This window comes from Anas platyrhynchos, chromosome 2, assembly GCF_047663525.1.
Source record: "Anas platyrhynchos isolate ZD024472 breed Pekin duck chromosome 2, IASCAAS_PekinDuck_T2T, whole genome shotgun sequence".
NCBI classification, from domain to species: Eukaryota; Metazoa; Chordata; class Aves; order Anseriformes; family Anatidae; genus Anas; species Anas platyrhynchos.
Window position 1 is genome coordinate 2,034,549 of NC_092588.1, and position 14,266 is coordinate 2,048,814.

A 14,266-nucleotide genomic window follows, 5' to 3' on the forward strand; every position below is an offset into this window, starting at 1 on the left:
GACCTAACGTCACCCTTTCTTTTGCTAGTGACGCAGACTCTTCGACACCATGCGAGGCAGCTGCCCTGCTGTTATCCTGAGCCAAGGGGACACAACTTATACACTGACTCAAACTGCGGCTCCCTGTGGCTAGGAGAGATTAGCAGCTGAAAGCAAGGATGCTTAAGGGAAAGCCTTTGTCAACAACAGTGCCTGGAGGAGAAGAAAGTAAGGGAAGTAGCCTAAAAGAAGAAAAGCAAAAGGAAAAATGAAAAAAAAAAAAATCAAGTAACTGCTTCAAGATACAATTGCTGAAAATAGGTAAGTGGTGGTCTAGTTTATGGTCTTATGGTAGCATGGCTGTGAGAGCAGCTAGCTGACAGATATCAGCATGCAAAGCTCTGGGGACAGGGGTTTAGCCAGGAACAGCAACCTGGCATCCTGCTGTGACCATGGAAAGGTCTGAGACCCTTTGGTGTCCTTTGGTAGATCCCGCTGCAGAGCCAGATGCATGAGAGCATCCTGTACCCCACCATCAAAGGAGGATGTGGCAAGGAAATCACTCTCCAAGCATTAGAAGAAACAAGCAAGTAAACCATGTACCCCAAGATGAGTTGAAATAATGCATTTAACTTTTCCTCTAGTTTCAGGAATGTCCTAGCAAGGACATGACCTGGGTTGATAGCCCTACACCAAACTAGGCAGAGAATAACTTTGAACCTGCCCAGGGTGTTGTCTGAAGACACCTATGTGGCCAAATCCTACATGGTCTGGGGTGGGCAGCTTTGAAAATTCTTTGAGATTTCAGTCTGAGTGAGGGCAAATAAAGCATTTAGGGGGGTTTCTGTGTACCTACATGTCTATTTGGTAAGAGAACATCAAACTCATCCTTCAGAAAAGAGTATTTTTGGATGAATAGGAGGTCAATTCTCTAATTTTGCAGATGAAAGGATTTGGACTCAAACACAGAAACAAATCCTGTTTAGTTGGTTCCCAGTATTAATCTGGAGCTCTCTAACACAGGTTAGGGACATCAGCCAGAGGGAAGTCAATAAGGGATTTGAGAATGAGGGTAGTATGCAGGTGTCCAAACGGCTTTTGTTGCCATTGCACATCTTGGAGAATTCCTAAAATAACTTGTCCAAAGAGGCTCTGCGCCGTCGAATCTGGTCCTACTTTCTCTGAGCACTCCTGAGCTGACTTTTGGGTTCCTTCTCAAGGGACAGATCTGTTGCCACTCATGGAAGGGATGGGAATATGCAATGTGATGGGAAAAAGGGGTTGAGGTGGCTTCTTGATGGGACTGGTTGGTAACAACCGCATCAAGGAATTATTTCTGTTGCGGACCCCTAGAAGGATCCAGTGGCTGCGTGCTGGGATCACTGGGGGAGAAAGGTCAGCAACACGTGAAGTCAATCTTACCTCAGGAATCCCCCATTGCTTTTCCCTCCCCACATCCCATAGCTGAGAGTCTGCAGCTCAGAAATCTTCCAGGGAGTCAGCCAAGCTCCTCTGGTGGAAAACCAGGCTCCTATCACCCCAAATGCCCTTCCCACTTGCACTAGTCAAGGAGGAAAATCTGTATAGGGGCTGGGAAGGTGAAAGAGGAGCTTAACGCAGTTTTTCCCCATGGGAACAGAACTGTGTCTCCAAGGGAGCTGGAGTAGGATCAGGCACGATGTGGAGCAGTCTCAGCCACCTTCTTCCTCATCGACGTCCCTCATGTCTGCACAGCTTCCCCTGGTGGTTTGAAGGCACAACCATCTGTCACCAACAAGGGCAATGTCCCATTTTCCCGTGTGTTTGCGATCTCTCAGTGCTTCTCTACCATCACTAGACCTCGTCTGACCCCACGCCTAGATAAAAATGGTAAAGCAGATCCAAGCCTGCAGGGGAGGGTGGGACCAGCTCCCAGAACCACAGGTACTCCTTGGATCAGCGTGGATGTGTCGTCCTGGCAGACAGTGAGGAGCTCATATCCCCCCTTGAGACACCGTGCTGGGAGGAGAACCAGGGCTGTGAGCTTTGCAGCCACCCCACCACTTTTCTTTATTTAGCAGACCTGTGATCCGCAGGGTTTACTGCTGAGGAGGAGTGAAAAAAGCACTAAATTCAGAAACTTTTACTAGATCGCTCAGAGAGGGCACCCTGAAGGGAGACAGGGTGGGAAAGAATCAAGAGCGAGGGCAAATGTGGTCCAGATTCAGCTCTCAGCCACGTGGCATAAAGGCAGCTGGGGTTTTCATCATAAACCAGGTCTGAATCAGGCCTTTAGGTATGGAGATTTCTTGTTTTGCTAGCTTCAAACGTACACTACCCGCTCATCAGTGATATGCATGGGAGGAAATTGAAGTTAATTTGGAAATGTCTATTTGTGCTGACCCTGTGAGGGTTCTAACAGCCAACACCAAAGTTCAGGATTGTACAGTGAAAATACTGGTGCCTTCCTTGACTTTCTTGATTTAATTTCAGGCAGACTTCTGGAGGTAAATGCAGCACACAGAGGCGCTCATTAACATTTCCTCTACCCGGTTAGGAAACAAAAATAACAAAGATCCCATTAAATAAAAGGGTGAAAAAAAAGAAGGCAGAAGATATTTTTAGTCTAAAAACAAAGCATTCATCCCCACGAAGGAGGGCTTTTCAGAGGAAAAGAAAGCGGAGAGAACTTGCGCAGTCCTCCCCACCAGAAGGAGTGGCACTAATAATAATTATTATGATTTTTGTTAATATTGATAGCAGAGTGCCCTCAGCTCCCTGCTTGTTTCCCGACCTTCCCAGCATGTGACGTGTGGGTCCCAGCCGTGGAGGACAATGGGTGGCTGCGCTGGGCGGGCAGGAACAATGAAGCCACTGACGCGAACCGTGTTTTGAAAGCGAAGCTCTGCGTTGTGAGAGCCAGCTTCAGTGCAATAAAGTGTTCCAGGGAAGAGGTGGTTGAATAGGGACATGTGGTGTAAATAAAACGTGCTATTATTATTGTTTTATATATATATATATATATAAGACATATATATATATATATATATATATATATAAAACACTTTGGTTTCTCTTTGTTTTCTTTCCTTCTTGAGGATTTTGCTAGCGGAGAAACAAGTGGCTGGCCAGCTTTTTGTGGTAACCTATAGGAGGATCGATAGGGATTGAAAGGGCATGGAGGCGGAGGGGAGGGATTGTATTTCCTTTCTTTCTTTTTTTTTCTTTTTTTTTTCTTTCTTTTTCTTTTTTTTCTTTTTGTTTCTTTTTTTGTTTGTTTCTTTTTTTTTTTTTTTTTTTCTTTCTAGAAAGGGGAAGCATTTCTGGAAGTGAAAAAGAAAATTCTAGCACAGCAGCTATAGGTTAACACTGAAAATCCCTTGTTCAACAGTGGAAGAAACGAGTCCCTGCAAGGGTATGGGGTTAATTGCACACTTGTCTTCAGACTTCTAACCTTAGACTCTTCACACAGTCCTTAGTTAAGGATGGGGCCTTCCAGACAGTGATTCAGAGAAGGAAAGCAGTGCACAGAATGGTGTATAACCAGGGAGGGACCCTGGCATTGCAGCAGGTTAACACAGCACCCAGCAGAGTTTTTCTGAGGATGACACCACAGGACTGCACAACTCTGATGCCCCATACACCTCCCTAATCCCTGAGATCCTCCAGTTACACTGACCCACCTGGCTCACAGCTCAGGCTCATCCCCCCAAAATGGCATGTCCTGCCATGAGATAGAATCAGGAAGGCAAAACACCCAAGCAGATGGGGCAGCAAAGGGATGTGAATTCCACCAATTTTGGGTGCAGTGTATCCTCAGCAAAGCTTTGGTGTGATGGCACCATGGAAGGGTGCAGTGCTGGCTATGTCTCTGTGACCCCTTTTTCTGGTCCCCCTCCCTGCAGTGGGGTTTTCTGGGGCTGCTCACTGCCATGTGCTCTTCTGCCTGCCTGTAATTAGTCTGTCAGCTTTTCTCTTTCTCTTTCCTCATGTTTTGGGCCTGATCCTAATCTCCTGTGCCTTAACGCTCTTCAGGAAGCTCTGTAGAGACAACCCACATTGGCAGCATCCCTGCTGAGCTGAGATGTGGCTTTTGCTGCTTTCTCTCCATTCCTTCTTTCTGCTCAGCTGTTTTGGAGGAAATTATCCCAGCTCAGTACTCCCCCTTTCCCTTCCTCATTTGCCACCTCTCTTTTCTTTCTTTTTGCTCCCTCTTGTCTCCAAATTCTCATGACCACCTGAAGCACCCCAGACCACATCCTCCTTCAGCCACCCCGCTGCTGATTCCTCTGAAATTAGCTGCCTGAAATTAGCCAGACAGCGAATTTCAACAGGGGTCTGTCTGTCTCCTTGTGAAGGTATAGGATAAAGATGCTGTGGCAGTGAAATCCTCCTTCCCAGCCTGCCCCAGTCCTTAGCTAGTATTCCTCCATGCCCATCTGTCTGTCTGTACCATGAAATTGTCTGTCTGCACCATGAAATCGCCTGTCTGCCTCAGATTGCCTTTCCTTGTCAGCTCTCAGTGCTCTCCCTCCTCCCTTCTCTTCCGGCTCCCCTCTCTCCTCCTCCTCTACCCACGCACTCTACTTTAATTAGAAGTACAATGAAAATTCTTATCACTATGTCTTAATCAGCAAGACATTCCCCAGCAGGTCCAGAAGGAAAACCCCCGTTCCTCCTCCCCTCTCCGGTCTCCCCCACCACCACCCCCACATAGATTAGGGGGGGAGCTCGGTGGAAAGGGTGCAGAAGGAGGCGAACCTAGAGACCTGGAAAAGCTGGAGGAAAGGGCCAACAGAAATCTTCTGATGTTCAACAAGGATATGATATTTAGAAGTTCTATACCTGGGAATAAAGTGTCCCTGGCAGTGACTCACTGGCTGGGGCTCAAAAAGAGCTCCGTATTAATTCCTGTCCCTTGGGCTTTCAAGATCTGCCTGGATAAGATCCTGAGCAACCTCATCTGACCCTGTAACTGACCCTTCTAGGAGTGGGAATTTGGGCTAGAGACCTCCCATGGTCCCTTCCAGCCTTAATTATCCTGTGACTGGACCTAAGTGTCGAGTGATGCCATTCAGACCTTAATGAATCCCCCCACCATGAAAACTAAGGGAGAAGAAAAAAAAATCTATATCAGGGGCTGGAAAGAGACAGATGTGGTGGAGTTTTCACAGCCAATTCATCCCAGACTCTGGCATCTGATGGGACAAACTGAGGTTGAAACCATGTCTCCCTACAAAGCTAAATCCAGCCTATAACCTGTCCCCATCCACCATCAGTCTCTTAAGGGTCATTTCTGGGGCTCCTGGGTGAAAAAAATTCTGAAAAATAATGTTACTTGAATCCAGAGAATCACAGACATCACAGTCCCTCCCAGTTCCTGTGATCTCCTAAAGGTGAGGCAGATTTAAGGAGGATTCTCTGGGGTATAGGGACCACAGCAGAAAAGGCTTCAGACCTGTCCCAAACCCTCAGATGATCCACATTTGACCCTTTCTGAACACACAGATGCACAAACCTCTCATGCTCAGGAAATCTGGGTGAAAGTGGAACATTAAGGAGGACAGAGAGCATAGCAGTCTGCTGGTCATATCCCTAACAAGATATGTGGGGGATAAAGTGGCACTGGGAGGGCCTGCTGAAATAGGAATCCTGAATTTTCAGCCTTAGACTTTTGTCCCCTTCCCTTCTCACTGGCACTCCCCACCTTAACCCAGCCACACAGCCCTTCTATGTCAGCTTGCTGCTGCCCCAAATAATCCTCCTGTTTCCCCTTACAGCCATATGGCAGAAGTATTTGTCCATGTGCTGTTACCACATCAACTGGCAGGGAGCAGACGTGTATTTTCCTATAGCACATGGATATGGGGAGCAAGGGACTCCTGACCCCCTGTCCTTTTGTCCTTCTTTGCACCACACAGCTTAAACACCGCTTGTTTGCTCCCATAGGACTTTATTTTGACTCTGTTCAGAGGGTCACTGACACCCCCTTTCTGCAGGACCTCGCTGAAAAAACATCCATCACCTCTGCATTTTAAATTTACCATTCTGGCTAGAGTCCCACCAGAAGACAAGTGGCAAGGAGCCACAGGAGTGGGGACCCATCCTAAACCTGCCTGGCACACTGCCCATCACCTTGAGGCAGAGGCAAGGCATCTCCTTGCTGGCAATGAGCTAGAAACCTCTTTTTTAGGTGATATCTATGAATCAGCATCCTGCTGCCTCCGGTCACTGTCATCAGGAGGGAACAAGGAGCCCCGGATGTCCTCAAAACCTCTCTGAGGAGGTTCCGGTGGGGAACTCTCTCGGATTAGGGAATCCTTTATCTCTGGCTTATATAAGTCCCCGGGTCTCCTTTTATGGTTGGCTTTTCCTGCTTTGTCAAGAGCGGAGAACAAATGTGGTTTCATCTGCGCTTGTGGGTTGGCTAACTGATTAAGCATCTGATTCAAGCTAAGTACGGAACAGGCTTTTGATGGGCGGATTTAATTCGGTGTAAAAACCAGGATGCCATCCCCCTCCCTGACCGAATATTCCCGAGATAGAGGTCGGTCTGCTGCAATTAAGCACTGGGGATGACTCCCACCCACCAGTGGGTTAGAAAGTCCAGAGTGCCCCAATTTGCCCTGAGGTGTCTCCTTTGAGTGCTTCCCCCTCACCTTCCCCCCTCCTCTTTTTTTTTTTCCTTTCTCTCTCTCGCTCTCTCTCTTTTTTTTTTTTTTTCTTTTCCCTGCTGAATTTCCACCGTTTCCAAGCGTGTGCAATAGGAGTGAGCAGCTCTGTGTGTGTGTGTGTGTGTGTGCACGTGAGGGTGTGCGGGGGCCCCGTGGGCATCTGGCTTGGGGTGACACACTGAATCCCTCCTCATCTCCCCCCTGCGAGCCCTGCCAGGGGAAGCATGCTAATGATGACCTTGCTGAGTAAATAGTTGTGGAATGAATAAGTGTTTTTCCTGCAATCCGAAAGGCGGAAGGTGCGATTACTCATCCATCTCTCCAACTGTCTCCAGCACCTTTCAAGTGCATCTCGCGTCGAGTCTGGGGGCGTACGCGAGGGGGTGGGAAGCGAGGGGAGGCTGCCAAGATCTGGGTTGCCACAGACACCGGCCTCGCTTCTCCTCCAATGAACGCTGTGCCGAGAGTGCGGGAGGAGGCAGGGCACCACCCACATGTTGAGCTGTGCGGGGTATAAGTAGATGGAAGTGCCTGGACTAGTGGCAGTTCAGACAGGGAAGAGAAGCAGCTCTTTGCATCTCTAGTGAAAGCGCTTTTGACTCGCCAAGTTTACCGGAGAAGAAATCATCAGGATTTCTTTTTTTTTTTTTTTTTTTCTTTCTTCCTTTCTTTTGCGGCAGCTTCCAGCCTCTGTGTGCATCGCTGTGTGTTTCAACTGAGCGGGGACTCTTCGTCGTTCGAGATTCTCAGCTCCGGACGAGCAGGTAGCAGGCACGCGTTTGGGGCTGGACATCTTAGCCAACTCCTCTCCTCGTTCCTGGAAGATCCTGGTTCTCTCTGGGACACCCTGAGTACGTGAGACAGGCGTTTCCAGCAAGGCACTGGGAGAAATTTGCCTACAACTCTCCTGAGATCCACGGGGACCGAACAGCTCACTCTGCGGTGATATCTGATTTGGTTGTGTTTGTGTCGAAAAGTCCTTTGAGGGGGGTTTAAAAGTCTCTGTGTGTCTTTTGGGAAGTGTTGCGGTGGGGGTTTTGAGAGCAGGCTCTAGTGCCGGGGCTTAAAACCCAGTTTTTTTCTGTGTTTGACACTTGTACGGTAGGAGCAATGCAGCTGGATAATGTCACCAACGCTGGCATCCACTCCTTCCAGGGGCACCGTGGAGTGGCCAACAAGCCCAATGTGATCCTACAGATAGGGAAATGCAGGGCGGAAATGTTGGAGCACGTCAGGAGGACCCACCGGCACCTCCTGTCTGAGGTCTCCAAGCAGGTGGAGCGCGAGCTGAAGGGCTTGCAGAAATCGGTGGGGAAGTTAGAGAACAACTTAGAGGACCATGTCCCAACCGATAACCAGAGATGGAAGAAGTCCATCAAGGCCTGCCTGGCCAGGTGCCAGGAGACCATTGCCCATCTGGAGAGATGGGTCAAGAGAGAGATGAATGTTTGGAAGGAGGTCTTTTTCCGCCTGGAGAAGTGGGCAGACCGTCTGGAGTCCATGGGGGGCAAATATTGCCCTGGGGAACATGGCAAGCAGACTGTGTCCGTTGGGGTGGGAGGCCCAGAGATAAGGCCCAGCGAGGGGGAGATTTATGATTATGCCCTTGATATGAGCCAAATGTATGCGCTGACCCCTCCTCCTGGGGAGGTGCCCAGCATCCCCCAGGGCCACGATTCCTACCAGTGGGTCTCTGTGTCGGAGGATGCTCCAGCCTCCCCAGTGGAGACCCAGGTCTTTGAGGATCCCCGGGAGTTTTTGAGCCACTTGGAGGAATACTTAAAGCAGGTGGGTGGGACAGAGGAGTACTGGCTGTCTCAGATCCAGAACCACATGAACGGCCCAGCTAAAAAGTGGTGGGAATACAAGCAGGACTCCGTCAAGAACTGGGTTGAGTTCAAGAAGGAGTTCCTGCAGTACAGCGAGGGGACTCTGACTAGGGATGCTATCAAAAGGGAGCTGGATCTACCCCAGAAAGAGGGGGAGCCCCTTGACCAGTTCCTCTGGCGCAAGAGAGACTTGTACCAGACCCTGTATGTTGATGCCGATGAGGAGGAGATTATCCAGTATGTGGTAGGCACCCTCCAGCCCAAACTGAAGCGCTTCTTGAGTTACCCCTTGCCCAAGACTTTAGAGCAGCTGATCCAAAGAGGGAAGGAAGTCCAAGGCAACATGGACCACTCTGATGAGCCCAGTCCACAGAGGACCCCCGAAATTCAATCAGGGGACTCTGTGGAGAGCATGCCTCCCTCAACCACCGCCAGCCCTGTGCCGAGCAATGGGACACAACCCGAGCCCCCTAGCCCTCCAGCTACTGTCATATGAGTTAGTCCCACAGATGATGGCAATCTGGGTTATGTGAACGGGAGAAGGGGGCGAATTTAGGAAGCTTCTCCTCGGAGAGAGGTTCCGGCTGAGCCGCGACACGAGGTGTGCTCAGTCCAACAGCCCATAGCAAAGGAATCAACTTTGCTCGTGGGGGGAGGGAGGCGAAGGGGGAGAGGCAACCTTAGGATGTGGTTGCCCACCTCACCCGAGCCACGCCATACGGTGGTGCCGGGGATGCTGCTTGCACCACTGTGGGGGACGGACAATTTTATAAGACCCATGACAAGAAACCAGAGACAATTCCCAACTTCAGAAGCAGCCGCTTGGCACTGGCGGCTTTCAAGGACTTCTGACAAGTGCAGCTATTGGCTGAGGGTTCCTACCCGTCTGGATCTCTCCTCCTTCTCCCCTCCCTCTCATAAAGAGGTTCTGAGAGGACATCTTTCTTCTGACCCTTGCCCATTTCTAATTTACCACTGGGCTTCTGTTTACTTGGCAGTCTCCTCTTCTGTCTTGCTTTAAAGGATAAAAGATTTTTATTTGTTTATTTTGTTTAATTAAGAGGAAATCCTGTGACTTCAGGAAATGAAAACCTTAAGAATCTGGGCAATGTTTAGTGTTTTTAATTTCAGTGCACCCAATACCTGCTTTAATGTTTTTCCTCCCAAGAGGCTGGTTTACTCCTTATCTTAGTTTTTGCTCACTCCAATCAAGGCCACTGCAGTGCAGTAGCAAATTTCACCCTTTCTCTGCACATTACACTGTGCATTCAGCAGTAAACAGAGTTTCAAATTAAATTCTGGGTTATTTTATTGAAGGGAGAATGAGTCAACTTTCAGAGAAGGGAGGGTGTCAGGGTGAAGAAAGCAAGCAACACAGCTATTTTGTGAGGGTGGGGAGGAGTTAGAGGAAACAAATCCTTATACTTTGAATGAAACAAACAAACACAGCCAAAATTCAGAGCAAAATATTCCCAGAGCAGCAAATCATGTCCATGCTGATACATGGAGACAACAGGAACTTTTGCCATATAAAAGCAAATCAACGTGAAGAGAGGAGCTGTGTGTCCCAGCACAGCCTCAGCCTGTGCATCACGAAGAAGAATTTCTGCTTTCACAGACAGACTGAAATGCTCTTGGAAAGCCTGGCACCTCTGTCATCTGAGGACAAAGAGTTGCCTGTTCACACAGAACTCCCTACAACAGCCCCTTTGCCATGGATGGAGATGGACTTGGACTCGGTGACATTTTCCATGGTGAGACAGCAATGCTCAGCACTTGCCTTGCTTTGACCGAGGCTTGATGATAGGACTTTGAGAAGAAATTGCTGTAAGATGCAGGAAGTCTGGCTCTTCAAAACCTCTCGAGGCTGGACACATCTTGAACATCATCTGCATTCACCACCAGACCAAATAAGCAACACCTCTGCAAGATGTACAGCAGGGATGCAGTGACAGGAGTGTCCCTGGGATGTCCCTGGCACTACAACAGCAGCAATGTGTGACACCGGCGGCTTGGAAGGCCTTTGGCATGCCTCCTTCCAAGAGGCTGAAGGTAAGACAACTTTCTGACATTGTCCTATCTGCACTCCTCAGGCCTAAATTAGCCTTAGCCTGGCCTGTAGGATGCTTGCACTGGGGTAAATGGGATATGAGCACTGTAACTGGCAAACTAGGGTATGAAGGAAAAAAGGGAAGGACAATCAAAGGGAAATAAAAGACAGTGAATACAAAAATTTTCCAAACAGGACAGCATCTTACACTTTCTAATTAATATAGGGAGGGAGTGGGAAGGAACTGGACCATGAAGCCATGGGCTTGAGTGCCCAGCAGTGACAACACATCACAGGGCTATGCACAGCCCAAAGGAGATGCACCTCTGCTCTCCATCCTTGCCTAGAAGTGAGTCAGTGTCAGGAGGAGTGAGGGCTCTCCCCTCACTTGCTCAGAGTGAGTTAGCTTGCAGTGGCTGTGTCTGCAGAAAGAAGGGAGCCTGACCTGGGAATGAGTGGTGGAGGAGTGGGTGTCAGTGCTGAGGATGAGCTGGCCGTGCATTACAAGCATTATCTTCTCTTGATTACAGTGACTCACTCAGAGCCTCCTCTGAGAAGAAATCACTTCACGGTGCTCAGGTCTCGGAAGGAAAGCCAAAGAGAAAAGACTTCAAAACCAAGAATTCAACAGGGGACCTGCTGCCAGGATCCCCAGCTGCCGAGTGCCGGATCCTCTGCCTGAATGAAAGCCTGGCACAGGTAATTATCTCCCATCCTACCCGAGAGCCTTTTTTAACCTCCCCAGTGTCCTCAGGCAAGATATGAGATAACCCAGGTGCAAATCAGGGCTGGTCTTGGGACCTCAGGCCAAATGGCTGCAGGGGGCTGGCACCATCAGATAGGTGGGATTTCAGCTTAATGTGGGAACAGAAGCACCAGCCCCAGTGATTCAAGTTCTGGGGACAGAGTGTCCTGTTTTTCTTCCTGCTGGACCTCTGGCAATGCTTAGACACCTGTTTAGAGGCCCAGGCACCTGGTGGCCACACCAACTGAATATTAATCTATATCTTGAAAAATCCCCTATATTCTCTGTAAAACTTATTTGGAGACTTTGGAAATCTAACCTCAGCTGCTCTATTTTATTTTTTTTTTTCTCTAACAGAGATTCCTGCTGCTGTTGCTGAGTTTCCTCCTCTGTGCCCAAGACACCTACTTTCCCAGGGGAGAAGCAAACACTTCTGGAAGACAAGAAGGCAAAATGTGCACCAAAGAGCCAACCATGCCGTGCAATGCTGTATTCAAGATGCTGAGAGCCAGAATGAAAGAGGGAGCCAGTTCCAACAGGGTGAAGAAAAGGCTGAGCTGGTCCAACTGGTCCAAGAGCAGAAGAAAGTGCTGAGAATGAAAAGAGAAACCAAGAGAAAAGATAAACCAAGAGAACCAGGTCTGGGCTTTGGGGACAGCAAGGATGCTGGACTTGTACCGACTGTCTGTTGAGATGATGCCATACCTCTGCAGTCTGGGGCCACTGGGACTCATCTAAAGAAATCTTCACTAGATTACCAGATTAAAACACGAAAACTTTCCTGATTAACTTTGCCAAATGACTGACCCTCCCTAGGCTACGAACCCTCCATGCTGTTAAGGCTGTAACTCATTTTTCCTGAGTTGAGGGTCGCTTCATTTCATGCGGGTATCAGTTTTCAAACCTCAAACAGCTCTGGAGGTTCGGAGAAGCATCCTGGGGTCCAGATGCTTGTCTGAACTACTTGAGCCTGCACAACTGGGCCAGCTGTCTTGCCAAAAGGGACACTTGTGAGACAGCAGGCGCTTCCTGGATCTGCATGGGCCAGAGTTACTGCAAGAAGTGATGCTCTTGTGGTGGCTTTGGTGTGACTGCTTCCATACAGACCCAGGGAGCAAAAAAAAGGTGCATGAGAGACAACAGCTTGAGTGAGTTGAACCAAGCCTTTTTGCAAGACAGTTTTGGTTCACATCTCATTTGAAGGGATCCCGTTGGTTCCTCTCTCTTCCAGAGCCAAGGGTCCCGGGTATGTGTGTGCGCGTCAGTGCGGGTGTGCATGTGTCGAGTGATCAGATCCACTTAACCAAATTCTGCGGAGTTTTGTTGTGTTTGAACCAAGCCAATGGGATATCATGCACATTCCAACATTGCTCAGCCAAAAATGTCCAGGACCAGAAAATTATGTGAAACCATGTAAAGCAGACTTCATAGGTGTCATCCCAAGGTCAAAATGAAGTTTGATTTTGAGGTGCTTAATTTCCACAGTCCCTCTCCAGGGACCTGACTGCCTCAATGGGTATTTTCAATGTCCATAGACTTTCCTGCCTTTTCTATGAGTTATCCTGCCTGAACTACTTGATTATATGGTCCTGAGCTTTGTACATTTTCCACTGACTTTGTGGAGTGTGCACAACTGAACACCCTTGGCTGGTTTTATTTCAGTTGTTGCTCCTAGCTGATTGGAGCTTTACTTGTAGCACCCTGGTTTATATTACCAGCTTCTCCAGGAAGGACTGGTAGTTTGTTTTCCTGGGGTAGAGTCACGTGAATGAAGAAGTGTGTATGTGCTGTGTCTGTGAAACTTTAGAAGATTTCAATCACTGGAGATTTTTTTTTCCTTAGGTAATTTTACATTTGACTCTGACAGAACTACATTAGAGTTTTTATTTTTACTAGAAATATTAATAATTCAAACAACCTTGTACAAAAGGCAAACTCATTGAATCACTACAGGTTATAGGGGTTGAAGCCAAAAGGTCTTTGTAAGCCGACATCACTTGCCCTAGATCTGACTGTATCAGGCAGTTATTCCTCATGTGTCATGTTGGAGTTACAAGATCACACCAAGCCACTAGAACCTGTCAGTAGAATAGTGCTACACTTTATTTGCTATTGTAGCAAAGCCTTTTGTAGATTTATACAATAAAACTTTGAAATATCTGCTTAAATTGCTTTGTGCCTTGCTTTTTGGTCTTTCTGTCTTGGTTCATGGGGGACTCAAGTATCTATAGCACTCTGAAGATGTATTCTTCTCAGTTGTTTGGGCTTCTTTGAGTCATAAAATCTCACTTCTCAGCAAAAGCAGATGACTAATATCAGAATGAAAAGCACTGGGCCTTTGGAGAGGAGGGTTTGGATGTGGACATGGGGGTGTTTTAAGAGGGGTTGTTTAGCCTCTCAGATTAAGCCAGGTGGTGGCCCAGGAGGCTGGGAGACACAGGACTGGATTGTTCAGGGCTTTTTGGGTACAGCTAAGAGAAAGTCAAATAAAACATAGAGCAATCACATTCATACCCATGCCTGAGAGGTAATTTGCACGGATGAGCAGGTTGGGGCAAGGTAAAGAAATTGCTAGGCCTGAATCAGCTCTACCTGATATCCAAAGGGACCTTTGCAGTCATAAGAGCCAGCACTCATCAGCACAGACATGCTGGAGCTGTTATCAGGCTAACGTTTTGCTGCATGATGTATTCCCCTACAGCAGGAATATTTTCAATTGCTTGGGTTCTTTACTTATAACATACCTCCAGGTCATCAGGACTAGGGGAAGGGAACTTGGCAGGGGAGATAGCTCAGAGAGTTTTGAACTGAACTGAGTATTTCTGCAATGTGCTGTGCTCAAAGATCTGACCCCAAAGACCTTCATGGGATACATATCTCTACCTCTGCACATCCCTTCTCTTCTGAAAACATTTTACTAGTGAACGTTTTGCATTTTTCAGGTGAATTTATCCCCCACTCCCTGCTCTGCCCCTGGTCTCCCCCCAGCAAGAAGGACTCTAGGACTAAC

At 48.2% G+C, this 14,266-nt stretch overlaps 1 protein-coding gene across 1 annotated transcript; it reads left to right on the forward strand.

Moving 5' to 3' along the window:
* The first annotated feature begins 7,002 nt into the window (after positions 1 to 7,002).
* Positions 7,003 to 13,424, forward strand: ARC (activity regulated cytoskeleton associated protein). The gene is made up of 3 exons (XM_005016051.6): positions 7,003 to 10,513; positions 11,042 to 11,210; positions 11,614 to 13,424. Exon 1 carries the CDS (start codon positions 7,743 to 7,745, stop codon positions 8,955 to 8,957), a length of 1,215 nt encoding a protein of 404 aa, XP_005016108.1. The 5' UTR covers positions 7,003 to 7,742; the 3' UTR covers positions 8,958 to 10,513; positions 11,042 to 11,210; positions 11,614 to 13,424.
* The last annotated feature ends 842 nt before the right edge of the window (positions 13,425 to 14,266 follow it).